This window comes from Acomys minous (genome assembly GCF_964271855.1).
Source record: "Acomys minous genome assembly, chromosome: 8".
NCBI classification, from domain to species: Eukaryota; Metazoa; Chordata; class Mammalia; order Rodentia; family Muridae; genus Acomys; species Acomys minous.
Window position 1 is genome coordinate 80,464,379 of NC_140489.1, and position 27,958 is coordinate 80,492,336.

The 27,958-nt window shown below is 43.7% G+C and overlaps 1 protein-coding gene and 1 long non-coding RNA gene across 6 annotated transcripts in view; one reads left to right on the forward strand and one right to left on the reverse strand.

Moving 5' to 3' along the window:
- PIK3CG (phosphatidylinositol-4,5-bisphosphate 3-kinase catalytic subunit gamma) overlaps positions 1–27,958 on the forward strand; it is a 65,986-nt gene that overhangs the window by 23,667 nt on the left and 14,361 nt on the right. Inside the window, exons 1-10 of one of the 5 annotated variants that reach the window (XM_084792155.1) lie at positions 7,569–7,619; positions 10,476–12,482; positions 15,587–15,652; positions 15,762–15,987; positions 17,290–17,393; positions 19,811–19,957; positions 21,498–21,588; positions 22,384–22,514; positions 23,432–23,543; positions 24,886–25,043. In XM_084792155.1, coding sequence (XP_084648281.1) covers positions 10,488–12,482; positions 15,587–15,652; positions 15,762–15,987; positions 17,290–17,393; positions 19,811–19,957; positions 21,498–21,588; positions 22,384–22,514; positions 23,432–23,543; positions 24,886–25,043 — 3,030 coding nt within the window. In that variant the 5' untranslated portion in view covers positions 7,569–7,619; positions 10,476–10,487. The other 4 variants (XM_084792153.1, XM_084792156.1, XM_084792157.1 and 1 more) reach the window with 4 other exon arrangements.
- Positions 245–27,888, reverse strand: LOC311603213. Its single transcript, XR_014780998.1, has 3 exons — positions 27,797–27,888; positions 27,225–27,331; positions 245–614 (listed from the first exon to the last, which is right to left on the reverse strand). It is a non-coding gene; the product is annotated as an uncharacterized lncRNA (long non-coding RNA).

A 27,958-nucleotide genomic window follows, 5' to 3' on the forward strand; every position in this document is an offset into this window, starting at 1 on the left:
AAAGCCAGAAATGATGAGAATAGTACTTGAGTCTGTCCTGATGCCACAAAGGTGATACCAAGGGAACTGAGAGGCCCCGTCTGTGATGTCCACCCTGTCCGTGGTTTCTACGAGCATTGAGTCTCAGTGTAATGGGTCTGGCACTGGGCTCCTAAACAAAGCATGTGCTAGCTTTAATGCCCTCCTCCCCAGCTCTTCTACCAAGACAGAGAAGGCCTAATGCGATTCCAATGGATCAGTTTAAATGATGGTAGTAGAGTCCCAGACATCTTCCCAGCATTGGGTTAAGCCCTGATGGGCAGCCTGGAGGTGAGTTCCAATTCCAAAGTCTGAACTCAGTCCTCTCTTCTTCTCCCTAAGTGGCATACTGGACTGCCTATGGCTGAAAAAGGATGATGCAGGCAATCCTTTCCACCTTCTTCAATGTGTCCTCTCATTTCCTGCTACTGGAAGTGGGCACTATGGCCCTGATTTCCTCGGCAGCCATGGAGGTCATTTGGTGTATATGCAGATGTTGAACTTGATGCTTCTGTGGAGAGGCTCTTCCTTGGTCGACATCTTGCCCGCCTCTCGTACTACAACTTGCAGACAATAGTAGGATTTTCAAAGCAGAACTGAGGAGACAAAAGGAGAAAGGACAGGAGAAGGAGATTCTGAGAAAAGCCACACAAAATCCCTGTAGGTAAGGGGAACAGATATCATGAAGAAAAAAAAAAAAAAAAAAAGAACTTGGTATAACTTAATTTTGCTAAAAGCTACCCAAAACCGAAAATGTTTACTCTTTTTAAAAGCCAATGGTGAAAGGCATATGCTAATTATTTTTATTAAAAAAACCATTTGCCTTAAATGCCACTTAAAATGTTTCTCTGCTGTAAATATCAATTTATAGCACTTTCTTATGTGCTTAAAAAGAGGTATTTTATTTAATAAATAAATAAACATTTTTATATCCCTTAATGTCAATTTTAACAAACCTCCACCAAAAAGGCTTTAAATCTCACCAAAGGAAAACTAACCTTATCAAAGTTGGTCCCAGACACGCCAGGCTATTTCTTCAAGAAGAAATGACCTATTGTGTCATGCTAAATTAGACCACAGTTTCAGAACAAGTCACATTTTCAGTGGCTGGACAAACTTGAATACATTTTTTGATCATAGATGTTTTAAGCATGGGCCAGCCTAGGAACTCTGTGGATCCCTGTATCCTACAATGTAAAGGCCACAGTTCTTGCCATGGTTTTGTCAAGAACTGGTGACCTAGGCTGGAGTGATGGCTCATTGGCCAAGAGAGAGCATATGCTGTTCTAGAGAACCTCAGCTCAGTTCCAAGAAGCGAGTCAGGTGGTTTACAGGAGTTAGAGATGGCCACCAGCTCCAGGGCATCTGACACCACCTTCTGGCCTTACCCAGCAAGCTTTGCTCATCTAGCACAGGCCCACACAGAGGCACATGATTAAAAATGCAGTAATTAGGAAGAAAAAAAACATGGCAACTTGGCTATAGTCCAATTTTTGCTTCTCTTAGATTATGAATTTCTTCTGTGAACTTTGTTCTTTCAAGAACTGGCTGTCTTTCATGATTCACTCTGCCAGAATGTTCTTTCCCACTGTGTCTGCCTACTCCTATTCTACCTGCTTTCTGTGCTACCTTATTGAGGAGTTCCCTCTGATGGGTTGACTGAAAATGACAGAGCCCTGCTTGGCACCCCTAGCCCTTTCCCTGGGTGGCTCCATGGACATCTCATGTCCCGTACTGAGTGATAATGACACCAAAGCATCACTGTCCCGCTAACTCTCAAGTTCTTTGCAAAAACTTTCCAGCGTATTAAAGCTATTCAATAATCAATGCTAAAAGAATTCATGAACAAGTGGAAATGAATTCGCTTGTCAATGGATACGTGGATGGAGCTCTACACCTTGAATGGAAGGCACCCGTCCCCATTTCCCTCCATATGAGCCCAAAAGTAATCCTGTTCCCTTCATGATACCCTTCCTAGCCCCATGGGTTTGCAGCTAATACAAAAATGTAGCAACTGTGTAGAGGTCAGGGTTGGTAAGAATTACCCCCCACTTGAAAAAAAGGACTCATAGAGGAATCTGCAAGAACAGGGGGTATGCAAATGTTTAAGAAAGTTTGGAAGTGGCTTCCTGACTGGGCCTCTGCCAGTGAATAGACCTGGTAAAATGACTTTGTGTCTAATACTCATAGAGAAAAGTGGCCATTGTGAGTGTGGTCAGATGAAGCTTACTTATCACCAGTGAAGGCAGCATCCCATCAAGAAACCACAGGACCACTGACCCAAAGGGCTCTTCCCCTTCAAGTCAGATCATACCACTTTAAAAGGAAAGGAAGGAGGAGAAGGGAGGAGAAAGGAGGGTGGACACTACAGAGAGAGAAGAGGGGCTACAGTTGCAGGAGGGCAGCTCTAGGAACCTGAAGTACACACACAAAAAAAAAAACAGAGAGAGAGAGAAAGAGAGGCAGAGACAGAGAGAAAGAGACAGAGACAGAGAGAGAGAGGGCAGGAGAGAGAGAGAGAGAGAGAGAGAGAGAGAGAGAGAGAGGGAGAGAAAGAGAGAGAACTTTCTCACATGACCAGATAGACAAAGAGTATTTCCAAACTTTTCTTAGCCGTGAAGAGGACTCCTTCTAGGTACAGTTCAAAGCAAGCAGGTACAGAGAAGGCCTTGGCCCTTAGCTACCCCTCAGTGAGTGGCTCCTTCAGGGTGGATCTCACAGTCAACTGTATTGCAGAAGGCCAATCTGGCTGTTGATGGCGGGGCTGTCACCTTCTCAAGGCCAGGAAAGTGCAGCTTTGACTAGCACCATCCGCCACACCCCAGCCCCAGCCCCAGTCACTCCCTAGAGCTCCTTTTCTGAACCTGGAGAGGCTGCATGTCTGGCTGGCTTCCAGACTCCTGCTATAATCCAAGCGGAGAATCCAGAGAGAATCCTTCTGCCAACGTCCATAGATAGGAAAGACTCCACTCATGAAGAAACCATAGCTGATTTGGAAACTACAGTCCCTTCCTACAGTTTTGTCTGTTGGGGAATGAGTGAGCAAGGGAGAGAGGAAATGGCTCAGAGGGGCACGTAAGCAGGCAGGTAAAACCCTTAGCACACTGTGGATAATCTTGAAGGCGAAGTCCCAGGCGAGTCTATGGGAAAGCTTTGACAAGGAGAAGTGTCTCTTGTCCACAGGGTATAGGAGCTGCAGTTTGGGGTCTTTAAATTCAGTCAACATTAACAGGAGAATGGCATTGAAATTTGTCAGCTGGGATGAACACAAAGGCTTTGAAAGGCTCATGGCTCCTCATAGTGTTAGTCCAACTGGGTTTCCTTCTAATTCCACAGGTTCTGACACTGGAAAGGGGGTGCATAGTGGGCCTTGAGAAAGATGCTTGGAAGGAAAGAAGGAACTATCTGGATTTTGATTGGTCTGAAAGATGTGGAACTATCCCTCACTATCCCTCGACACTCTTGTACGTACATCGAAGTCTGGTGACCTTCCAGAAATACAAACTATTCATTCTGAAAATATCTATCTTTGTATCAAACACCGGGAAACAATGGTGAACACAGCAGACACTCATCTTAAAGACGTCAAGCGATTGGCGGGGATAGAAGGATGGCCGCAGTGGAGTAAGGAGATGGCTGCCCATGGGAAAAGCAGGAGGGTGACTGCCATTGGTCAGCTGCAGAGCCACTTGACCTCTCGGCACCTGGTTTTCATCTTCAGTAAATGAAAACCATAGTAGCACTCCTCTCCTCGGGATGATGGAAAGGCTACAGGGAGGAATGTGCCGAGTGCTCACAACTGTGCAGGACACGCACAGTCAGAGGAGTCTACTCTTGCGGGGTCAGCATTACTGTTATTGCATTCACCACTGTAAGGAAAATATTCTTAAACAGTGTGCTTTGCTAAACCAGAAAGCCTTCCCAGAAGAGGTTACCCAACCTGAGCAATGACTAATGGCTAGGGCAATTAGGGAAACTGAGGCAGGGGAAAGGGAAAGGCGAGAAGGGTCAGAGGTTGCACACACAGCTGGGATGTGCAGGAGCTTAGCAAGTAGAAGGCAGAGACCAGTTTGCTTTAGTTGTAGGGGCGCTTTTGAAGATGAGGCAAAGGGCTAAGGAGAAAGAGTCTAACAGATCATGTTAAGGAATTTGGATTTTTAAAAATCCGTTTACAAAACAATTATTTCTGAAGTGCTCTTTAAGCCGTGGTAGGAAAACTGAACGGAACAAGGAAACAAAGGAAAGTCTACTTCATGGTCCATTTTGCTAATAAGAATGGAAAACTAAAGATTCAAGCGAGGGGACAACATTCAGGATGTAATCTGAATAAATTATAATAAATGAAAAAATTCAAAAAGAATGGAAAATTCAGTGTGATTAATGTCCCAAAGACACATGCCCGTGGCTACTATAGATCTCTGGGGTTTGGTTGACAATAGCTGCTTTCCTGTGTGAGTTTTGTTGTTGCTGCTGTTGTTGGGATTTGAAGTGGCTCCCCTCAGCCCACATGCCATGATCATAGCCTGCATCTCCGGTGGGTATTGTTGTATCTACTAATGGCCTGGACAGCTGGCCACTCAGGGAGAGTTCCTAATTTACTCAAATCATTTTAACAATCATCCCACTTCCTATTGACTGGCTGCAGTAAGGACGGGTACTTGCCATAACTCAGACCAGAGACCTGAGGGAACAAAGGAGCTTCTGGGAAAGTGTTTCTCACTAAAAACAAAGCACAAGATGCCACAATTTTTGCTTCCTCTTTATACTATGACTCTCAGAGTCATGTGTCCTTTTTCACACCCAAAATTTGCAAGATATTATATAGGTATAGTTAGATTAGTTTTGTTCTGTGGAAAATTAAAGGTTTCTAGCAACTTCCTAAAATGTAAACAGGGTATGTGTGTGTCTGTGTGTCTGTGTGTCTATGTGTGTGAATTTGAGCAAATTAAAAAAGTTAAAACAAATGAATTGACATACATTAGCACCCCCCGAAATGAGCAAAAATAATTATATACCACAAAAATCAGTGCCCTCGTGGTACCAGGATGACGGTGGGGCTACTGTACTAATGACATTGCATGTACTCATTTTTTTCTGCATGATGAAAAAGAAAATGCATTTGAATGATATTCTGCCTCTCCAATAATGCTGTAAACAATCTCTGGGGACCACGTGGTGCAGAGAGCCTTCCTTATATCGAACCATTTTATGCTTAACCTGTTTCTTGATGAACACTGCCTACTGTGTCTTCTGATTTGAAGCTCTTCCATCTTGCCACTCCTGTGATAGCTAGGTGACGTGTAGAAGGACAGGGTCTCTGCATTTGTTACTTGTTTGATGTCTACACTCAGAATATAGTGCTAGATGCACGAGACTCGAAGAGTGTACAGAGCGGAAACATGCTAGTGGAAGAAGGAGGAAGCCTGGGGATCTGATGACCCAAAAATTCTAGAGATAAAATTTCCTTACTAGGAGAATGAGGCTCCATGTGGAAAAGTACCCACGGAGAAAGGAGGCATGAGGTATCTCATTGCCTCTGCCCAAAAACAGTCACTACAGATAGTAAATTTTAGTGATTATGTGAGGAACTGGGGAAGATCAGGGCACTTTTAACCTCAAATCACCAATAAGCCTGAAGTATTTGAAAGCTTAGTCATAGAATTGACAATATTTGCATAAGTGAACTTAACTGAATAGTCTTCTCTGAAGAAAAGGAACCCAAGAGCTTAGTCTCAGCATTTCTGAAATTGTGTGTGTGTGTGTGTGTGTGTGTGTGTGTGTGTGTGTGTGTGTGTGTGTGTGAAGCCCAGAAAGCCAAGGCCAGCTTACAGTCCCCTCAGCAGGCCAGCACTCACTCTGAAGAATCCTACTCACATCACCTGCTGCCATGGCCCTCACAATACTTGGGGGAGGCATAGCTTGGCAAGTCTTCTCCCTTAAACAAACAAGACTACTTTGAGATGTGTAAAGACACCAATACTTTCCCAACACACAATCTCAAAGAAGTATTCTTACAAAGAAATACACTTTGGGAGGCTGCGATGCGCCCTCTACAGATGTGGAAGGCGGCCTTGGAATTAAGACTTAACCTGCTGATGTTGACTCTTAGCCAACTGTTTTAAAAGCTGAGACCAGAAGCACCTATGCTATTTTTCCTGTTGCTGTGACAAAATACCCAATAGAAGCAATTTAAGGAAGAAAGGGGTTTATTTTGGCTCCCAGTTTGAGGGCACAGTTCATCATGGTGGCAGGAAAGACAAGGCAGCCAGCTCGTGGAGCAGCCACTATCTGTCAGGAAGCAGAAAGCGACGAACAGCTGGTGCTCCCCTGGCTTTCTCCAGTCCTGAACTGCAGCTCATGGATGGTTCCACCCATGTTTAGAACGGATCTCCCCACACTTCACTTAATCCAGTCCAGAAACTGGCTTACAGCCATGCCCAGAGGTTTGTCTCCTGGATTCTAGACCCTGTCAGATTATCAGTCGTATCAGTCACAGCAAGGACTGTGTGAGAGGAGGTAGAACAGATCAGAGGCCCGTTTATCTTGATATCAGAGTAGTTCAGAGATGCTGTGCTTCCAAGGGGCATGTGAGGCTGCCTCTGTCCTTCTTGCTCTTCCTTGGGACAAGCTGGAATCTGTGACAGCCTAGTGGGGGAGAATAAGCTTTGGTAGAGATGCCTGAGACAGGGGAGTTAGCTTAGGGTTCTAGAAGGAATGGAAGTCACTTGGAAGATATAGGAGTGCTTCACAAAGACTTCAGAACCAGGCTCCTTCATGTTTTCCAAGTCTGCGGGAACTGGAAGCTATCTCTCAGTCATTACCTGCCTGGTGCTGACAGGCTTTAGCTCCCCCAAAGTCTCAATAGCAACCTCCTCCTATTTTGTCTGATTAGTAAACAATGCTTACAGTAAGCCCCACCCCCACCCCCACCACACATCAGCATGCCCAGCAAGACAGCAATTGGTACACACATGCTGCAGAACTTTCAGTTTGATATTTTGAGACCTAAATGGTGAGAGAGAAGGAGAGGGAGGGAAGGCAGGAGAGAGAGAGAGAGAGAGAGAGAGAGAGAGAGAGAGAGAGAGAGAGAGAGAGAGAATACCACTATTCGAAGGGAGAGAGCTCACAGACATTGCTCTTGCAAACATCCAGATTGAGCCCACCAGTTCACAGTTAGAGCACACACACCAGGGTTTATGTGACCTCTCAGCCGGTAACAGGTTTTTCTCAGCTCTTAACAAGTTATCTAATCCTGTGCCTGAACAGCCGTTTCTTCTACTTACAGCTGGCTACACACACACTTCATTTGTTCATTCCTTGGGTATATTTTTGGTTTGGATTTTCATCATCTGTCTGAGTCGCCCACAGTCTTTGAAAACTTAATTCACAGGGTGAGAAAACAGCAAGGTAAACAGTGCTCTCTGTTGTGAGGCTCCTCTCCGTGTGCTTCTGCAGGAAATGCATTTCTGACACTTTTAAAATGAGCAATCACATGTATAATCAACTTGGTTAAAACTTCCTTCCTGGTAACTGCAACACTTCCTCTGCATCTGGATATGAAGGGAGCCCCAGAAAAGCGGAAGAGTCGAGAGGTGCCCCGGGTAGGTTTGAATTTGTTTTCTTTTCATAAAGTAAACAAATGACCCTTGGGCAGTGTCGTCTGCAGGGCTCTAGCAGGTACTGCCGCTGTCTGTTGTTTGCTCGGGCTGACTCAGAACAGTGACGCTTCCTTCTCAGCTGGGATATTTTTGTCTAGAACCGTTGCCGGTTCACAATGAGCCAAGCGCTGACCGTCCGAGTTTCCTTGTCTCACTCAGCCTAGACTGTGTGTATCCACAAGGTTCCGGCGAGGGCCCACAGGTGCATTATTTCTCTCTGCTTTTGTTTGTGAGGAAGGGGGAGGCCTCAGAGCCCATGACGGGCAAGCTCGGTAGTCTTACAAGTGCATGCTTGGGAATTCCGTACAGTGTTTTTGTAAGAAGACAAAGCTGCTTAGCCCCAGACATGAGGAGAACCAGTGAGTATTTGGTCAGCCTCTTTTCTCCCATACCTTGTATCATGACAGAGTATGAGTTCTTGGTGTCACTGAGGCAGATCCTGAGTTATGCTTGTATGCTTAAATTTGGACATGTTTTATTTTAAATCTATGTCAGTATCAATATAGCTCATGATTCTTTTCTCTCTTAGCTATTCTATAATGTACCAAAAGACCAAAGCGACAGTTGTGTGGGACAGTTGGTTCCATTTATTTGCCAAGTATAACTTCAATGTATTTTAAGAGGAGGGAGATTGACTTTAAAAATTACTTAACCCACCGGGTGCAGTGGTGCATGCCTGTTAATTCCAGCACTCTGGGAATCAGAGGCAAGCAGATTTCTGTGAGTTCGAGGCCAGCCTGGTCTACAAGCAAGTCCAGGACAGCCAAGGCCACACAGAGAAGCCCTGTCTCAAAGTAAATAAATAAATAAATAGCTTGACCTAAGAATTGAATATAAGTTGAGATCCAATGAAACTTGTCTTTTATAGCTTTTAATTAAACTCTTCTTTGGGCATATAATTAATACTTCCCTATTTTTCAGGAAATAATGAATTATGGGTCTTATTAACATCAGTTAGAGAGTAAATGATATTTTCTGAAATGTTTTGTTTCAATATTTGAAAATGGTTTAGAATATAATGTTGTGCCAATGAAGCAATACTAAGTAGTAAAATCAAAATATTTTATGAATCAATTTTTGCTTTTAGTACTCTGAGCATTTCAGTCATTACTTGATGGGTTCCTTAGCTGGAAAGGTCATAGTTGCACTTAATCGCTGTGTAGAGGGCAAGTACTTATATATGGGTAATATGATGGGAATAAATTTATAAATTCTTGGTAAGGAGGTGAAAATATTACAACAAAAAGAAACTGAATTATCATTTAGGATCTGAACAGCAGGCCATTGGAGGGCAGCAATCATGTCCTCTGCCGTGTCTTCTCTAATGCCAAGGCAGGTCAAACCAATTGGCTCAGTTACAATTACCTAAAAGTTCACAATGGGGACATCCAGGTATGGGGACCCCTCCCTCAGCTGTAGTGTAGCAAGGATAGCTGGAATGCTCCAAGTTCCGTGTGTCTCCAAGTGGCTTTGGTTACGACCTTTGCCAATTTTGCTATTTTTGAGTTTTATGAATGAAATGACTTACTGTCTTATATAGAAAGGGAAAAAAATGAAAAGAAAAAAAAAAGACAGGAAGTTGACTAGGGAGAACATTCTGGGCTCAGACAGTTTGAAAATAGAGAAGATGAAGCAAGATTGGGTGTCTGGGTTAGAGAAGTGTGAGACTGAACAAAGGAACCACGTTGACTTGTTTCTAAAGTGACACTCAGGGTCTCTTGCACTGCACCTTAGAAACTGGGACTGTGTCCTTGGCTGTGTTGTCTCATGCTCCTGTGTACTTCGGGGTACTTAATGCCCCCTCAAATGGTGACCATTTGAGCCAGTAAATGTCAGACACTGCTAGATGAGTGTTTTTTACATATTTTTGTGCACGTGTGTGTGAGTGGGGTATATGTGTGTAGTGTAAGCACACATGTGTGCATGTGCACAAGTACACCTGAGAAGGACAAAGGAGACACTCTTCACCTTAGTGCTTTCAGACAGGGTCTCTCACTGAACCTAGAGCTGGGCTGGTGGCCAACAAGCCCCAGTGATTTCTGTCCTCCTCCCTCCTCCAGAGAGAGGGGGAGGAGAGGAAGAGGGAGAAGGAAAGGGAGAGGAAGGGGGGGAGGGAGAGGGACAGAGAGAACTGGGGTTACAGGCCCATGGTGGGCAACTTATGTGGTGGTGGGATGCAAACTCAGGACCTCATGTTTGCACAGCAAGCATTTTATCCAACGAGCCACCTCTCCAACCCGGTAGTGCTTTACAACTTTTAAATGAAAACATTACACACACACACACACACACACACACACACACACACACACGAGAAAATGTGTTGGCATGTATGCATTACCGGATGTTTTAAAAGTACGCTGCCTTATTTAACTTCTGCCTCCACTCTCTTAAGTGTAAATAACCAAACCAACATATAAGAAATAGACTCAGGAGCCGACCACGGTGGTGCACACCTTTAATCCCAGCACTCAGGAGGCAGAGGCAGGCGGATCACTGTGGAGTTCCAGGCCAGCATGGTCTACAAAGCAAGTTCAAGACAGCCAGGGCAACACAGAGAGACCCTGTTTTGAAAAGTAGAACAAAACAAAAAAGAAACAGGCTTGGAGCTGAAGTAGGCCGCGTCACCTAGGCGGTAGGCGACTGGCTGAGAGTCATGTTGTTAAAGACAGCGCTGCCTCCGGCTTACTTGGTCCCTCTAGGCCTCATGTTCACACCAACCCCACTGTACCTTCTCCCTGCCATGATACAGGAATGTACAGGGAACAGCATCTTCTAGCTCTGTTTTTCCACCCGCAGGTTGCATAGGGCATGGAGCTAGAGGACTATGAACAGCCCGTGGTTCTAAGAGAAGACAACCTCCGCAGGCGCCGGAGGATGAAGCCGCGCAGCGCAGTAGGCAGCCTGTCTTCCATGGAGCTCATTCCCATTGAGTTTGTACTGCCGACGAGCCAGCGCATCAGCAAGACTCCAGAAACAGCGCTGCTGCACGTGGCTGGCCACGGCAATGTGGAGCAGATGAAAGCTCAGGTGTGGCTGCGTGCACTGGAGACCAGTGTGTCCGCCGAATTCTACCACCGCTTGGGCCCGGAACACTTCCTGCTCCTCTACCAGAAGAAGGGACAATGGTATGAAATCTATGACAGGTACCAGGTAGTGCAGACCCTAGACTGCCTACGCTACTGGAAGACGATGCACAAGAGCCCGGGCCAGATCCACGTGGTACAGCGACACGCACCTTCCGAGGAGACCCTGGCTTTCCAGAAGCAGCTCAACTCCCTGATTGGCTACGACGTCACTGACATCAGTAATGTGCACGATGACGAGTTGGAGTTCACCCGCCGCCGTCTGGTCACGCCCCGCATGGCTGAGGTGGCTGGCCGGGATGCCAAACTCTACGCCATGCACCCTTGGGTGACATCCAAACCTCTCCCAGACTACCTGTCAAAAAAGATTGCCAATAATTGCATCTTCATCATCATACACCGCAGTACCACCAGTCAAACCATCAAGGTCTCAGCAGACGATACTCCTGGCACCATCCTTCAGAGCTTTTTCACCAAGATGGCCAAGAAAAAGTCCCTAATGAATATCCCAGAAAGTCAAAGTGAGCAGGATTTTGTGCTGCGAGTCTGTGGCCGCGATGAGTACCTGGTGGGTGAAACGCCCCTCAAAAACTTCCAGTGGGTGAGGCAGTGCCTCAAGAACGGAGATGAAATCCACCTGGTCCTCGACACGCCTCCGGACCCAGCCCTAGACGAGGTGAGAAAGGAAGAATGGCCACTCGTGGACGACTGCACGGGAGTCACCGGCTACCACGAGCAGCTGACCATCCATGGCAAGGACCACGAGAGTGTGTTCACAGTGTCTTTGTGGGACTGTGACCGAAAGTTCAGAGTCAAGATCAGAGGCATTGATATCCCTGTCCTGCCTCGGAACAGCGACCTCACTGTGTTTGTAGAAGCTAACATTCAGCACGGGCAACAGGTTCTTTGCCAAAGGAGAACCAGCCCTAAGCCCTTCACCGAAGAGGTACTCTGGAATGCGTGGCTGGAGTTTGGCATCAAAATCAAAGACTTGCCCAAAGGGGCCCTATTGAACCTCCAGATCTACTGCTGCAAAACTCCGGGACTGTCCAGCAAGGCTTCTGCAGAGACGCCAGGCTCTGAGTCCAAGGGCAAAGCCCAACTACTCTATTATGTGAACTTACTGTTAATAGACCACCGGTTCCTCCTCCGCCACGGGGACTATGTGCTCCACATGTGGCAGATATCTGGGAAGGCCGAAGAGCAGGGCAGTTTCAATGCTGACAAGCTCACATCGGCAACCAATCCTGACAAGGAAAACTCAATGTCCATCTCTATCCTCCTGGACAACTATTGTCACCCCATAGCCCTGCCTAAACATCGACCCACGCCAGACCCAGAAGGAGACAGGGTTCGAGCTGAAATGCCCAATCAGCTTCGAAAGCAGCTGGAGGCCATCATAGCCACAGATCCTCTTAACCCGCTCACAGCGGAGGACAAGGAATTGCTCTGGCATTTCAGATACGAAAGCCTGAAGCATCCGAAGGCCTATCCTAAGCTATTCAGCTCAGTGAAATGGGGACAGCAAGAAATTGTCGCCAAGACGTACCAGCTGTTAGCCAGAAGGGAGATCTGGGATCAAAGTGCCTTGGACGTTGGCTTAACCATGCAGCTCCTGGACTGCAACTTTTCTGATGAGAACGTAAGAGCCATTGCAGTCCAGAAACTGGAGAGCTTGGAGGACGATGACGTGTCTCACTACCTTCTCCAGCTGGTGCAGGTAGGGGCTGGTGGTGGTGGCAGGAACTGCTCTCTCAGAGAGCTTATTTGCATGCCCACAGGCACCCTCCTCAGTAGTCATCCCGTATCCTTTGTTCAGTTTCATGATCACTCAGCTGAGCGCTGGTGAAGCCACGCCAAAAAGTAGTAAATGCTTCCATTGACTTTTTTTTTTTTTTTTTTTTACTTTTTTTCTTCTGGGTTTGCCAGCAAGTATTTGAAAGACACCAGTGCTGTACTTCACATTTTAGAACTGCCCATGTGGAAACAACACTGTCCTCACTGGTTATTTTAATGATGCATTGAACTAGTTGCAGGCTTCCTTGTGCCAAGGCCCCACTGATTTACATGTTTTTTGTGTATTGTGTCATTTGATTCCACTAATAACTGTGGTGGTGGTCAGACTAGAATTTGGATTTGTGCTTTATACATATGGAAATTGAGATACAAGGAGACAAGTTATGTGTCCAAAACCATACATTTCTTAAAAAAGAAATGGACCAGAATTAAAGGGCTGACTAACTCCAGGCTTTATTCTTTTTACGGCTTCCAAATATCCTGCATGAATCCAGCAGCAGGATAATACAGGCTAGATAAATTCTTAATCTCTGTCTCTGCTTATTACAATTCATAGAACAACATCTAGGTAGAATTTTTTAAATGTTTTTTTTATTCTTGAGAATTTTATACAGGTACATATTTTATGAAACATGATCCTATATACCCTCTATTTCCCTTCAGATTCACTTCCTGTCCTTATTAATATGTCTGACTCTCAAGTTAATGTCACTTTTTCCCTAATATCTGCTAAATCCACTTGGCACTGTCCAAGTGTTCATGGGTATTGGGTCATCCGCGAGAGCATGGGAATCCTGTCGTAAGTGGCCGCATCTTCTGAAGAGAATGATTTTTTCCTCGCCTAGCAACTACCCACTGCCAATAGCTTCTCAGTAAGAGGTGGGGCCTGGAGATCCTCCACCCCATCCATGGCAGAAGTTTGGCTGCTTTGATCCTACACAGACTGTATGCAGGTGACTACAGTGACGTCACAGCTCATGATGGCTTTGAGGCCTGTTCCACAGGAGGAAAAGTCGTGCTTGGTACTGTATTCCTGGTCAGAGGCCCATGGCTGGGGGAGTCATAGGCCCTAGAATAGAGCGTGCTCTTGTTATTTTGCTAACTGGTTGTGCTGAGTAGAATCTGGACAGCCCTCCTCTTGGAACAGGCACGAGACTGGGTTTCACTCAGCTCCCATGATGCTCTCTGGGGTCCTGTGGGGTCAGCGATATGCCTGCTATTTAGCTGGGTTGTTAAAGGGTGACCGTCCTGCTCACTTTAGTTCTCAACTTACATTGTATTGCTTGACAAGGGGAAGGAAAGGAAAACCAAAAAATAATATAGAAAGGGGAGTGTACAGCACAGATGAACTCATTCAGTAGTTTAACAGCTTCTTCAGTAAGAAGACAAACTTTCAGATTTGCTTCAGTGCACACAAATACACACACACACACACTGTATTTAATAACAAGTTATAAAGTTATAACAAGGGTTTCTGGGAAACCCAGAGTACTATGAGCAAACTGCGGGGGGGGGGGGAGGGTCAGGTGACACTTAAATTTGATTATTGCATCTAGGGAAAGTTCTGAGCAAGCAATACTTGATCTGACAATTTTTTTTTTCATTGTCACTTTCCAAAGTAAACTTTGCAGAATTCCAAGATGGATATTTTTCTTGAAATTTTTTTTTAGGTGAAAGAGGTCAATTGGTCTTATTAAAATTGGACCTGTGGGCTTAAATTTGAAGAGTGGTACTCATCTGTGCAGCAATTTGAAACATTTTCAGGTCCAACTAAATGACTCATCATTGGTTAAAATGGCCTCTTGGTTGCGATCTGCATCATTGCTGTAGAAGTGAAACACGAAGAAAGGCCAGCTCTAAGGCTAGAAACTTCAAACACATTTAAAGAGAGTCCTGTTGGCTGAGTAACCACATTCTCAGAACTCGGCTCAGATGCAGCTCTATGGCACCTACTTGACCACACCCAAGAGCAGCACTTTTGAAAGGAGGGCTAAAATTTAAACGCTAAGATTGTATTGATTAGATCAAATTGGAAACCCAAAGTGAGAAATGTGAAGACTTCAAGGCTCAGAAACATATGTGAGGGTGGAAATGTCTTCTGTAAGCTAGTTAATTTTAGACGTATATACACTACCTACCTTCTAACTTAAGCTATGCATTAATGATTAAATAACATTGTTGCTTTCAAGATTGTTAGCTATTTTTTAAACTTGTTGAAAAATAAAATATGGAAAACATACAGGCACCCACCAAGATTTAGTTTACTTTTCCCATTTTATCTGTTATCTTTCTTCAATAATAGAGCTGTCATTTCGCTTAATAGTCAACCCAGAACCAACAGTGTGAAAACGATCCAACACTAACCATGAAGGTCTAGTTCTGCATAGAAAATCAGGGATACCCTGACACCCAGCTCCATGCCGCAGTGTGGGGGGGCAGGGGCTGTGGCTTACCTACAGTAAGAAGGTGGGATTTCCCAAAAGGGAGCAGCAGGGTTTTTTGGATCTTAATACTTTTTGGCCCTTCCTTGCAACAGCATTCTGAGGAGTATTGAGTTTCCATTGTCCATTTGCTTTGTAACAACCGCTCTTAAGTTTTTGGATTGTGAGCCTAGACTTTAACAGCTGAGCCATCTCTCCAGCCCATAACACCTTGCTCTTTAAAGAATAATTACAGCCGTGTCTACCTCTCCCCTCCCCCTTCCCATAACCTAAGTCATTCTAACTTAAGAGCAAAAGCCTTTGCGACTTCAGCTCTGTCGGTACCCAAACCACAGCACTGTGCACCAGAAGTTCTGGCTTCCAGTCCCAGTTTGGTCTTTATCTTCTCTAGGATGCTAAGCAAGCGCCTCCTCTTGCCCTCAGTGTTCGCTAAACAGGGAACTGGATTTGAGCGGTCGGGGAGATTCTCACCACCTTAGCTGGAAAGACCCATTCGCGTGGAACCATGGGTTCCCCCCATTTCCTTTCTCCCGACTGACCACCGCAGAGCAGAATCCTTCAAATGCCAATGTGCTCTTCCTTTTAGGCTGTGAAATTTGAGCCATACCATGACAGCGCGCTGGCCAGATTCCTGCTGAAGCGTGCCTTGAGAGTAAGTACTTCCGCTTTGATAGCAGCCTAACAGTGTAGGCCACCAGGAATTGCCCGGTAAACCTACAGCATTAGTCATCATGATCTCAACCATCTTGTACCCATCTCAGAACAAAAGAATCGGTCACTTCTTGTTCTGGTTCTTGCGAAGTGAGATAGCCCAGTCCAGACACTACCAGCAGAGGTTCGCTGTGATCCTGGAAGCGTACCTGAGGGGCTGCGGCACGGCCATGCTGCAGGACTTCACACACCAGGTCCAGGTGATCGAGATGCTACAGAAAGTCACCATTGACATTAAATCTCTCTCTGCTGAGAAGTATGACGTCAGTTCCCAAGGTACAGTGGCTGCATTTTCTCAGTTCTCTTTCCAAATGCCATAACTGTTTTGATTCTTCTTTCTGGAATTCAAGTTGTATTTTGCTAAAGTCAGCCAAGAAAACACTGTTTTGGCATCTTGTCTGCATGAAGTAAGAGGATTTAAAGCACTCCTTCTATAAGACACGATGTTGATGACCATAAAGGTATATATTCCCAAAACAATGAAGTTGTGTATATGGAACTTGGAGAAATTCAAGAACCATGTGTGGATGGAAGAGGTAATCTTCAGTAACAGTTTCACACACTAGAGGTTATTTCCAAATATTCTCCTCTTCCCCATCTTTGAATATGTGCATACTGATTTCAAATTATCAGAATTGTAAGATAGTATTGAGACATTAGGTTGGTTTTAAAATGTTGTCATATACATGTTTGCATCTCAGAATAATACATATAGGTATATGTATGTCACCTTCACATACACATACCCCACTTCTCTGTAGCCATTTCTGATCCCTTGTCTCTGCTCTAGGAAAATTAATCACTCCTATAAGGTTTGGATTGATATCACTTTAATCTGTTGACGAATTTCTCTGGGATGATGAAGTATATGAAGCTTGAACCTAGAGAATATCTTTTATTCACTTTATAAACCTAGATCAACTATTACAGCTTAAAACAGACAAACATCCCTGCCCAGTGATGTAAGCTTTTGAGGATTTTTAATTTCTCACCTTCCCTCTTGACTGCTTCCTAGCTCATTGATCATGCCTTTCCCCCAGACTACGAATGGTAGTAATAACTGTCTTCCATTCGGACTGGCCTCTGTGTGTAGTCTGTACTCTGTGTGTTTGAGACTTTTGAGGTTGCCACATCTTTGGTACACACCCTAACTTCCTCTTTTGAGAATTTGCAGAACTCTAAGGCAGCTCTATTTAAGAGTGCGTTCAGATGTCTGCTCCACAAACCACATGGCCGTTGAAAATCTCACTGGCTGGAAAGACGAGGGCAGTGCTTATTCCTTAGACTCGCTCTCAGCACATGCTTGTGACTGAAGGAATTTCCACATGCTTTGACATATGTCCTCTGCCTGTGAAGGGACAGTTACAGTTAAGTTGCTCACTATAATCATGACTTACTTTACTTACTTGGAATTGTTAGATCCCCAAAGGGGGTCTATATCCCTTTTCCTACTACCAACTTCCTAAATAAGATACATGGAATACTAAGGAGATCTGACCTTAGGAAACATTGAGATAGTAGATAATCCTGTTAATGCCTTGTGCTCACTTAACTCCTGTATGCTTTTGAAAATTGCAGTTATTTCACAGCTTAAGCAAAAGCTTGAGAACCTGCAGAATTCCAATCTCCCCAAGAGCTTTAGAGTTCCCTATGATCCTGGACTGAAAGCAGGTGCCCTGGTGGTAGGTATCTGTGGGATGTCTCTGTGTGTTCCTTATGCCTTGCAAATGTCTAGTATGCTTTGTAGAGCCAGGGCTTCACAATGCATCTTCAGTAGCCACAGGAAACTAGAGCAACCCCATATGGGCTTTTGCTAAGATCCTCTCTAATCTCTAGTACTCAAAGCCCAAATACAGTGCCCCAGTGGGAGGGCAATTGCCCTTCCATTGTGTTTTCAATCAGCTTATCAGTGAATTCTTTATATAGACAGCTGTCCATAGTGTGAAGTTCGGTGAGTTTTTCACAGATAAATGCTTCCATACAACCATCAGAAAATTCAAGACACTTAACATCTTTTTGGAAATATAACATAAATTCTTCAAGTTAGTATTAGCTGGCCATATTGTAGGTGGGCCTGTGCCTTGGCTCTCTGATCATTTCTGTTGATTAAGTGTTAGTAGCACACACTGTAACAAACCACTTTGTATGCATGTAAGACTCTTACAGAGGCATGCCTCCATTAATGCACCTCTTCTGCATGTATTGTAAACCCCACAGGATATTTTTTCCTTAAAGAAAAATAGATGTATACCAAATAGATTAAGCAATCTTAAACATTTGTCCACATATTATTATGCTGAGTACTCTCCCAATATCACGTTTCTTTGATCTTTAACATGCTATCCTGCAAGCTGTTAGCAATACATTCTTTCAGAGTTTACTTAGCCCAAAATGTTTTACATGCATTTATTCTCACTAGGCAGAGATTCCTAGCTTACCATTTCTCCTCTGGCTGGCCTATGTCCTGATGATAACACTCCTGCTTTGTCTTTGAAGTTCTATTTATAATACATCTTTTCTCCCTATTTCTTTTCAGATTCCTTTCCCCCCTGGTTTTCAGTGGGTTGATTGCAATGTGTGTTGGCACAGGTTTCTTGTGATAAAGCACCAGGCTATGTTGCTTCTTGGGCTTGTGGTCATCAGTTCTACCACATTTGGAAATTGTTTGACTGTTATTATTTTCTGTCCCTTTTCTGGACTTTCTTTCAGAGACTCCTGTTCCTATACTCTAGACTGCTAGGCCATGAGCTCTGCATGGTGCCTTTTTTTCCATGCTTTCTTCAGGAAAGAGCCTCCAGCAGTAAGCTGAGATGCCTGCAAGCACAGTTACCTTCCTTGTCTTCTTTGCTCAGGGGCCACAGCTTTCCCGTCTGCCATCTAATGTGTGACAAGAGTTGTCCATGTATTTTTCTGGTCTAGTTGCTTACAGGAGGACAGATAGGCTTCATCAGCTAAATTTCATGAAAAGAAGGGGAAACACCTCCTTCACATGTCTAACTCTGTGAACAATCACTAAGCCAGGTGTAGTGGCGCACGCTTTTAATCCCAGCACTCAGGAGGCAGAGACAGGCAGATCTATATGAGTTCAAAGCCAGCCCCACCTACAAAGTGAGTCCAGACAGCCTGTCTTGAAAAAAACAAAACAAAACACAATTAAGAGAAAACGCGTATACAATCCACAGTAATCATTTAGATATTAGTAGGAATTATGATATATTAATACAGCTTTCAAATTGTTTGCCTTTCTTTAAAAATGACATCATATTTTTATTTATTTTTATTTTATGAGTATGAGTATTTTGCCTGCCTTCCATATACATGCAATGCTTGAAGAAACCAAAAAAGGGTGGTGGATCCCTTGGAATTGGAATTCCAGGCTGTTGTGACCTGCCCTGTGTGGGTGCTGAGAACTGATCCCACATCCTCAGCAAGAGTAGAGATCTCAAGTGCTGAGCCATCTCTCCATCTCTACATTACACATTTGATTCATAGTGCATTCACTTTTGTTTAAAACCCATAAAAGGTCTGGGTTGGTTTTTATGACGACTGTCACTGTGCTTTGTTTAGATATGGGGGAGGGGCCTGGAAGTCCTGTGCTCAAGTGTCAGGTTTTCCATTTCTTCCTGTTAAGGTTCCCTGAGTTAGATATGGCCTACATCTGATTCTGGAGTAATAGCATTTCAGACACTGTGGTAGCACTGGAACTCTTTTTTTTCAAATTAAATCTTAGGAAGGTAATGCATAAGCAGCTACTATGAAAGTGCTCTGAATTAAACACTTTTAGTGAGAGTACCAGTGCACCAGGGAGGAGTAGGATGGGCAAGATGGTACCAGCTTTACCCCATGGGCTCTCCACAGACCCTTGGAGTTTCTTGGAGTACAATCTGAGAGCCGTTGTTTCAAGGGTTGTGAAGTTTTTCTACACATAGATAACATTTGCAGTTTAGGTGAGAACACCGTCTATATCTTTATCCAAATATTGAAAATCATTTTCCAGCTAGTTCTTCGCCCCTATGTATAGTAGTAATGCTTTACAAGAGAACCAGCACCTCCTCAGTGTATCTTTGTTGTATGTGACCGTGTGACCACTTTCTTACAGATTGAAAAGTGTAAAGTCATGGCCTCCAAGAAAAAGCCCCTGTGGCTTGAGTTTAAATGTGCTGATCCTACGGTCCTATCCAATGAAACCATTGGAATCATCTTTAAACACGGTGACGATCTGCGCCAAGACATGTTGATCTTACAGGTAGGCTGATGTGAAGGAAGTGCGGGTTTTGGCAATTATCTAATGAAAGAATTCTATATTGATCTAAAGCATGACTTTCTTTCTTTTTTTCTTTCATTCTTTCATTCTTTCTTTCTTCTTTCCATAAGATAAACAGCAATCAGAGAGTACTTAACAGACAAGTTTTTCTTGGTGAATGTAGCTGCTATAGATCATCACACATGCCATCTAGTGAGCACCTTATTTCTTTCTGTCTTCTCAAAGATGGGTACTCAACATTCCCTAGTGGCCAGATACACTTGCCTTACCTAGCCTCTTTTTAAGCATCATGTTCTAAGCATGTTAACATAGACTGTGGGATGACTTGCCTACAGTACCTAGTTTATTCCTGTTCACAGACTATCAACACACCAGCAGGCATACTCCTTAAATGCATCTCTTTTTGGTACCCATATACAAACTCAAGCCATAATTTGATGCAAAGGAGAAAAAAGATGAGGATCTTGGTGGCCACGTAGCTGAATGACGAGGGAAGGGGACAAATGGTCGGGGCATCAACACCCTCATTGCTTCGGATTTCTGAGAATCTATGATCTCCAGCTTCTAGTGCTTCATCACGGAAGAGGTGAAGTTCTGAAACCTAAGGCAGTTTATTTATGACAGACAAAGCATGCTAAGCTAAAGGCAGCCTATTCAAAAACACGTTCTCAATTTGTCTTAAGGTTTTGTTTTGACTTATTGCTAATATAGTACTCAGCTTTCTTTTCCAGGATGGGTTTGTTTCCTTGTTGAAGTTGTTTTGCTTTGCCTTTTGCCCAAGAACAGATTTTTTAAAAAAAAGAAATAAGTCCTTTAATATTTTTAAAGATCAAGTTAGTTTTAAATAAACCTATAGAGTCTTTTGAATTGTTCAAAGACGAACAGTTCAAAGCCACAAAACAATCGCTCTGCTGTTCCTTTTATTTTGAGAGATAGTTTGCACTTAGACTTTGTTTCTTTTATTGTTCTATTGTTGTTTATTCTATTTGTTTATTATTGTTTGGTGCTTACTGTAACTCTCAATGCCTTTGTTCCTTTATCCACTGGGTGGAAATAGCAGTAATAGTCCCAATATAAGCTTAATACAAGAAATCATACATAAAGAGCAACCAGTTAATGTTTGGTCTTAGTATCACCACTAGTGATTTCACTGCCTTGGTTGTAGCATGGATCTTGTAGATGTTTTACATAAGAATATTATAGTTATTGTGGGAAAATATACATAACAAAGTGGAATGCTTTGATAAGATAGATTATGAAACATGGCAAAAAGCCACCTAAGTGAAAACTCTTTATGCTTTTCTTCAACGTATACCCCAGGGGCTAAAGTTAACAGGTCTATAATGACAGGAGAATTTTGAGTATCAGACTGATCAATGAACACTGAGCTATTACTTACGTATTTTTACATTTACTCATATACTGTAACCAGATAGGATTACTGGCTTTTTAAGAGAGAAGAAAAATGCATTGGCCAGCATCTATGCATAGTAGGAATGTGTGTGTGTGCTTTGGTTTCCAGATTCTACGCATCATGGAGTCCATTTGGGAGACGGAGTCTCTGGACCTGTGCCTTCTGCCATACGGTTGCATCTCAACTGGTGACAAGATAGGTACGTAGCTGCATCAGCACATGCACGTGCCACTCTGCTGGCTTTGAAGGAACATCACTCCCTCAGTGGGACCAATCCATAACTGGAAAGCTATGCTTGTAATCAAAGAGGAGGCGATACTCTCAGGCTAGCGAGAGCCTCTCAGTTCAATAAGGACATGTTGAAGACACACGGTTACCTGACTCAGGCCTGTGCCCTCAGGTGGGAAGAATCTGCCCACGGACTTGTTCCTTCTCCTGCTGTCCTCCTTCTCCGAACTGCAGCTCCATCTAAGTGTTTCTCTCACAAGTAACATTTAAAATTAGGCAGGAAGAACTGTCACTTCTTTTTAAATTCCAGAATTCACAGAACTGAAGCTATTACACACTTCACTCAGGTACTTTTATAGACATTTAACATTTTAGTTTTAATCACACTTATTTTTATTCAAGGTTCTGATATGAGAAGTGTACAAAATGTGTGGCCTTGTTACCTGTAAAGAGGAAAGTATCAACCTCCAAACATGGCCCTTTCCTCTCCTTAGTCAGGATATTGGGGTTTGAGGGTTTCTCCTACGGGCACAGCTTATCTGTTAGGTAGTGTCTGGTTCTAGACTGTACAACTTCTGGAGCTTGGCTCTTATTAACTTCCCTGAAATCAATCAATCAAACAACAACAACAAAACAAAATAACTAAGACCTGGAAAACAGACCTTTGGCAAAAAAAAAAAAAGCATCAAATAAAAAAACCTTCCACTTTTCACGTGGCCAAGACTTTGCAGTTTCAGCCTCCAGTGAATTCTGTGTCTCCTCTCAGGGATGATTGAGATTGTGAAGGATGCTACAACCATCGCTCAGATTCAGCAAAGTACCGTGGGTAACACGGGAGCGTTCAAGGATGAAGTCCTGAACCATTGGCTCAAGGAAAAATGCCCTATTGAAGAAAAGGTGAATTCTTGCTCTCTCTCCTCCCCATCCCAGGCCCGCCCTCCAGACAGCTTGTCTTCTGTCAGACAATAGTGATTTCTGGCCTGGGCAGGCTCTCCTAGTGGATGTCTCTGTTTCCCAACACAGTGGTGAAGTCTTTTGTTCCTGAGGGGGTTTTGAGGGTTTTCCCCTGGTGACACAGCTTCTCTGTGAGACAGAATGCCTAGAGTTCTAGTACTGGAAAACGTTTGCTTCAGCTTTGATTACCAATCAGGCTTTGCATAGAATTTGGTTCTATGAAACAGTCCGTTGGCACTTCTTATGGCTATTTTTGTTGTCCAACCTGAAGATACATTATCTCATACCAACAAGATAATTTACAGTTCAGTCCTGTGGCTCTCACTGGTGAATGGTGGATGTTGAAAGTGTCCATCTTGCAGAACTGTATACACTGATCCTTTGCAAACTGGCTGGCTGGCTGGTCTGGGTTCTACCACACAGGAATTAGCACTTCACATTTGCATGGCTGGCAGCCTTTGGTGGGGGAAATATAATTAGTAGCTTTATTAATCTGTTACATATGAAGACTTGTGAAACCATCTATACCCTTAAGTGGTCACAAGCGAAGTATCACTGCAGAAACTGCTATGAGTTCTGTACAGTTGTGGGCAAGTGACACAAGGAAAGGTCAGGAACTTAAGTTACTGTGGCCCTTTCGTTCTTGGGTCATGTCACGGTGTTTGAGTGACTCTTCACTGAAAATACAAGGAGAACAGCATGACAGTCAGCACTTCCTTGGTACATAACTGAGATCGGGTTCAACCTTCTTTCTGTCTGAAATGGCTTTTAGAGCACTGTCTTTCTGGAAGGCATTTGTAATTGAGTCGGGCTGCTCTCTGTAGCTGGAAAGCAATTAACAGTCATTGCATCCTCCTCAGTTTCAGGCAGCAGTGGAGAGGTTTGTTTACTCCTGTGCAGGCTACTGCGTGGCCACGTTTGTTCTTGGAATAGGTGACAGGCACAACGACAACATTATGATCTCAGAAACAGGTGAGTTTGCCCACTGTAAGGATAAACATTTTTATTGTAGTAAAATATTTAGAATGTAAAATGATCCGTTTTAATCACTCCTAAGGGTGCAGTTAAGGGACTTTAAATCATTCACATTATTTTGCTGGCCATCACCAGTGTCCATATGAAACACTTGTCCTTGTGAAACACTGCCTCCCCACCATCCCGTCCTCCTGGAGTAGAGTAAGGGTCTACTCTGGAGCTGAGTTAGAAGTCATTGGTACGGATGCTGGTCACTTTAGACAGACCACCCTTCTTCAGGATTGATGGGTGAGAAAAGGCGCGGCAGAAAATACGCCTACAAGAGAGAGAGAGAAAGTTGCAGTGAGAAGTAAACAGGGAGACTTGGGAGTATATCCTAGAAGGTGATAACGATAAGAGGGACCGACTGTGTCAAAGGTTCCAAAAAGCAACTGGAATAGATAAAAATGCCTCCAGTGTGAGCCGCTGTAACTCTCTGAGCCTTACTGGTTTACACTCTACTGGTTTACTCTGACAGTGGCCTGCAATGGCCACCATACCATGAAATGTTCATATACGAAACCTGAACCAATTTTCGTAGCCAATGCCTGCAAGTCCAACATTCAGGAAGCCAAAGGAGAAGGATCACAAGTTCAAGGCTAGCCTGGGCTACAGAGAAAGACTACATCACAACATTTTTTAAAAGAGTAGAGTTTAGGGAAAAGTACAAGGGCTCAGAGTGAATTGCTTGTTCTTTGCAAGAACAGGGTTAACAGAAAAGAGTAGTGCATTTGTGGATTACAGAAATGATAAAAGACGAAATAAATAAAAGCTAATAATGCTGTGCTGGTAACGATGGCAATACTGGTAGAAACTAACCCAAAAGAGATTCAAAATGGTGTTTCTATCATGTTACTTACAAGTAAATAGTTAACACCCATCTTGCAAGACAAAATACAACATCAGTTCATCAGTTACATGAGGACATTGAGCCTCTTAAGCACAATGGGCACATATTAGTGACAGTCTTTATTTACCTGTCTAAGAATATTTTGGAGACAGGGATTTTTTTAAATGACATTTTGGTATCATCTAAAGAACAAACCTATCAAAACCACACTTGGTTCAAAGAATGCTTTGTGGATGCTATTTTCATACACCTATTAAGATAGAAAATACCAAAGGCTAATAAGAGAGTATAAAAATGCTCTTACTCAAAATAGTTCATTTTCAGGAAACTGAGGTTTTGTTTTGTTTTGTTTGTTTGGTTTGGTTTGGTTTGGTTTTGGTTTTGGTTTTAAGCAAAATGTTCATAATCCCTTCTGCCATGTAATGATGCCAGGCATTGTCCTCTCTTAAGGGAACCTATTTCACATAGACTTTGGACACATTCTTGGGAATTACAAGAGTTTCCTGGGCATTAATAAAGAGAGAGTGCCATTTGTCCTAACCCCAGACTTCCTGTTTGTGATGGGGACTTCTGGAAAAAAGACAAGCCCACACTTCCAGAAATTTCAGGTATGTCACCTCCTTCTCCCTCACCACACCTACTGCTAATACCAACCAATCACACCATAGATGTCACCTCCTCCTCCCCTTATGTTATGGTGACCCTCTCCCTCCTCTTCCTCCTCCTCCTCTTCCTCCTCTTCCTCCTCTTTACCTCTGCTCATGCCCACCCCCAAGTACATGCAAAGTGATGCTTTCAGGGAATTGTTCACTAAACTCAAACAGCAAGTAAAAATGTCCCATATGGGATGGCCTTGGGGAAGACCAACCCCTGAGGTGATGCTGGTGCTGAGAACCTCTTGAGCTTCAAGGAAGGACAGCCATGGAGATTGATCTACTCCAGACTTTGACTAGAAGTCTCAAACTTCAAGTATGTTTCAGGGTCGCAAACAATTGTGAGCTTCACTTGGGCTTTGCTACAGTTGTGAGCATTATCATATTACAAGAGGAAAAATCTCATTGCACATGCTGGTTTTGTTTCTATGTTTTGTTGGTAATCTCATCAGCTTGCCCACAGGCTGGCTGTGCAGTGAGCTCTGGTTCCACTTACGGGCAAATAAGCCCCCACAGGCATCTACCTGGGAGTGTTTAGATTCAAACACATAATGAGAGCATTTTATATTTGCAAATTTAATAGCTGTGAATGAATACAATTCAGAAAAGCTGTAAGTACTCCTACCTATTTTATAACAAAACAAACACAAAACAGAAGCTCCCTTAGCCTTGACTTGTCTGCACATAGCCACCTGCACAGACCACCTTGTGGTCTGGTTTGCACTCCACATCTCAGGGACAAGGCTTTTTCTAGGGTTTCCTTTGAGTCCAGCATGATCATGGGAGATGACATGAGCCTTGAACGGCAGGGGAACAGTGAAATGTGCAGAATGATTAGCCCATCTCAGACCACAGCAGCGGCTCGCTTACTACCTGTTTAGACATCAGGCAAGTCTTCCAAACTTTGGAAATGTTTAAGAAACTGCTTTTGAAGGAAGATCTCAGGAAATACACACACACACACACACACACACACACACACACACACACACACACACACACGACAGTGAAGTAGCCTGTTATACTTAAAGAGATAGTTGAATCCCACCTTTATCTGTTCTCACACCATCTGATCTCCTCACTCAACGCCCACTCACCCTCTTCACTTACAGAGAAAAGCTGACCACTGAAGCAGGAAGTCATCCACACACAGTATTTCCAAAGCTTGACAAAGATGGGCAGCCAAGCTCCATCATTTAGCAAATCTTCCTTTGCCTTTTCTTTTTTTCCATTTCTTTTCTTTCTTTCTTTCTTCCTTCCTTTCTTTCATATTGCTAATTCAGGATTTTGTGTTTCTTATTTTGTTCTTGTTATTGGAAAAGTTCTTCTATCTGTCTACCCCTGGGAACTACATGCATAAATTCTCTCAGCAATGTCTCAGAGGCTGGTGGAATAAAGTCATCATGTTTAGGCAAACTAGGAAAGGTACACATTCGCATTTTGCACGACAAGTCCCCTTTGCTAGTTCGACCTCATGATGTTAATCAATGCATGTATGAATAACCCTTTAGACAGGCTAGAGAACAGCTGGCCCGCTGTGGGGTGAGCCTCTTCCATATACAATACACACATGGGCAGCCATGGGACCGGGGATCGCAATGTCGAACCAAAAGAGGAAAGCTGGGCTTTATCACATTCTCCCCTGTCCGAGAAGGCTGGCCCAGCCTGAGGTCATTTCATCAGTTACTTCTAGAGTGGGGCAACATTAGGAACAAGCTGTGATTAGGCAGTGACACAAAACTGGAGCTCACACTTGGATCTATGAACATCTGCAGCCTTCAGGGCAGCCTCCCACAGGCAGGGGTTAAGTGTATTTTAATGATGACAATTTCCATCTCCCTTTGACTAAGAAGATTTTTTTTTTAAACAAGGCAAACAGTTTTTTTTTTAACACATTAGCGACTTGTTTTATATTAACAGCTGTTTCAGGGATAGAAGCACGGTGCAGTGCTGTGGGTCAGCCTAAGCAGCTCCCTTAATCCTTAAATGGTATTTTATTTTGTTATTGTTGTGTGTGGTCATGCCACAGCATGTGTATAGAGGTCGGAGGACAATGTCTGGGAGCCGCTGCTCCCTTTTCACCTTCATGTGGGTTCTAGGGTCAAACTCGAGTTGTCACACATGCGGGGACAATACCTTCACCCACTCAGCCATCTCTCCAGCACTCCCTTCATCTTTAACGGCCAGCAATTCAGACAAAAACAAATCTTTGACTTCACTGCAGAAAATATGTTGAAGACAAGCTAGGATGAAACAGAGTTGTGGTTTATTAAATGATATTTTAATGCAGACTTTTAAGCATGGATGTTAAGAAAAGGAAAGGCTGTAGTGTAATGACAATTCTGGAATTTTGACTTCTTTAAAAACACAGAAATATTATAAAAATGTGCTTTCATTTTAATGCCAGGGGTAGCAATGTGGGGCTGTTTCAGACTGTCCACAGCAGCTGACTATGATTTGCCTCATGAGCTCGCAAAAGCATGGTCTGCCAGCTGCAGATAGTTTCTGAAATTGTGTGATGTTTGGAATTCTGGGAACTTTTCAGAGGATACATAAATGCTAGAGCCTCACTAGGAGGTCCGTGGTTGTTGGTCGTTCAGGGAGGTTGGTTGCAGTTTGCTAGTAGCCATGGTAACAGTGGGGGGGAGGGACAAGGGGGCGATAAAGGGTAGAAAAAAGAATCACAAAGTAGCCAAGCCCAGCCTTACTGTAGAGGCAGGAAGACACATCCTTGAGCACAGATACGAGCCTCTCTAAGCGCTGACTTTCATTGACGTCATAAATACATATAGGATCTGTAATTCTTGAAGCCGGTGTGTTCTGAGGTTGCTAAGGGACCTGAGATCATAGGGTGGTTCCTGAGTTGTGTG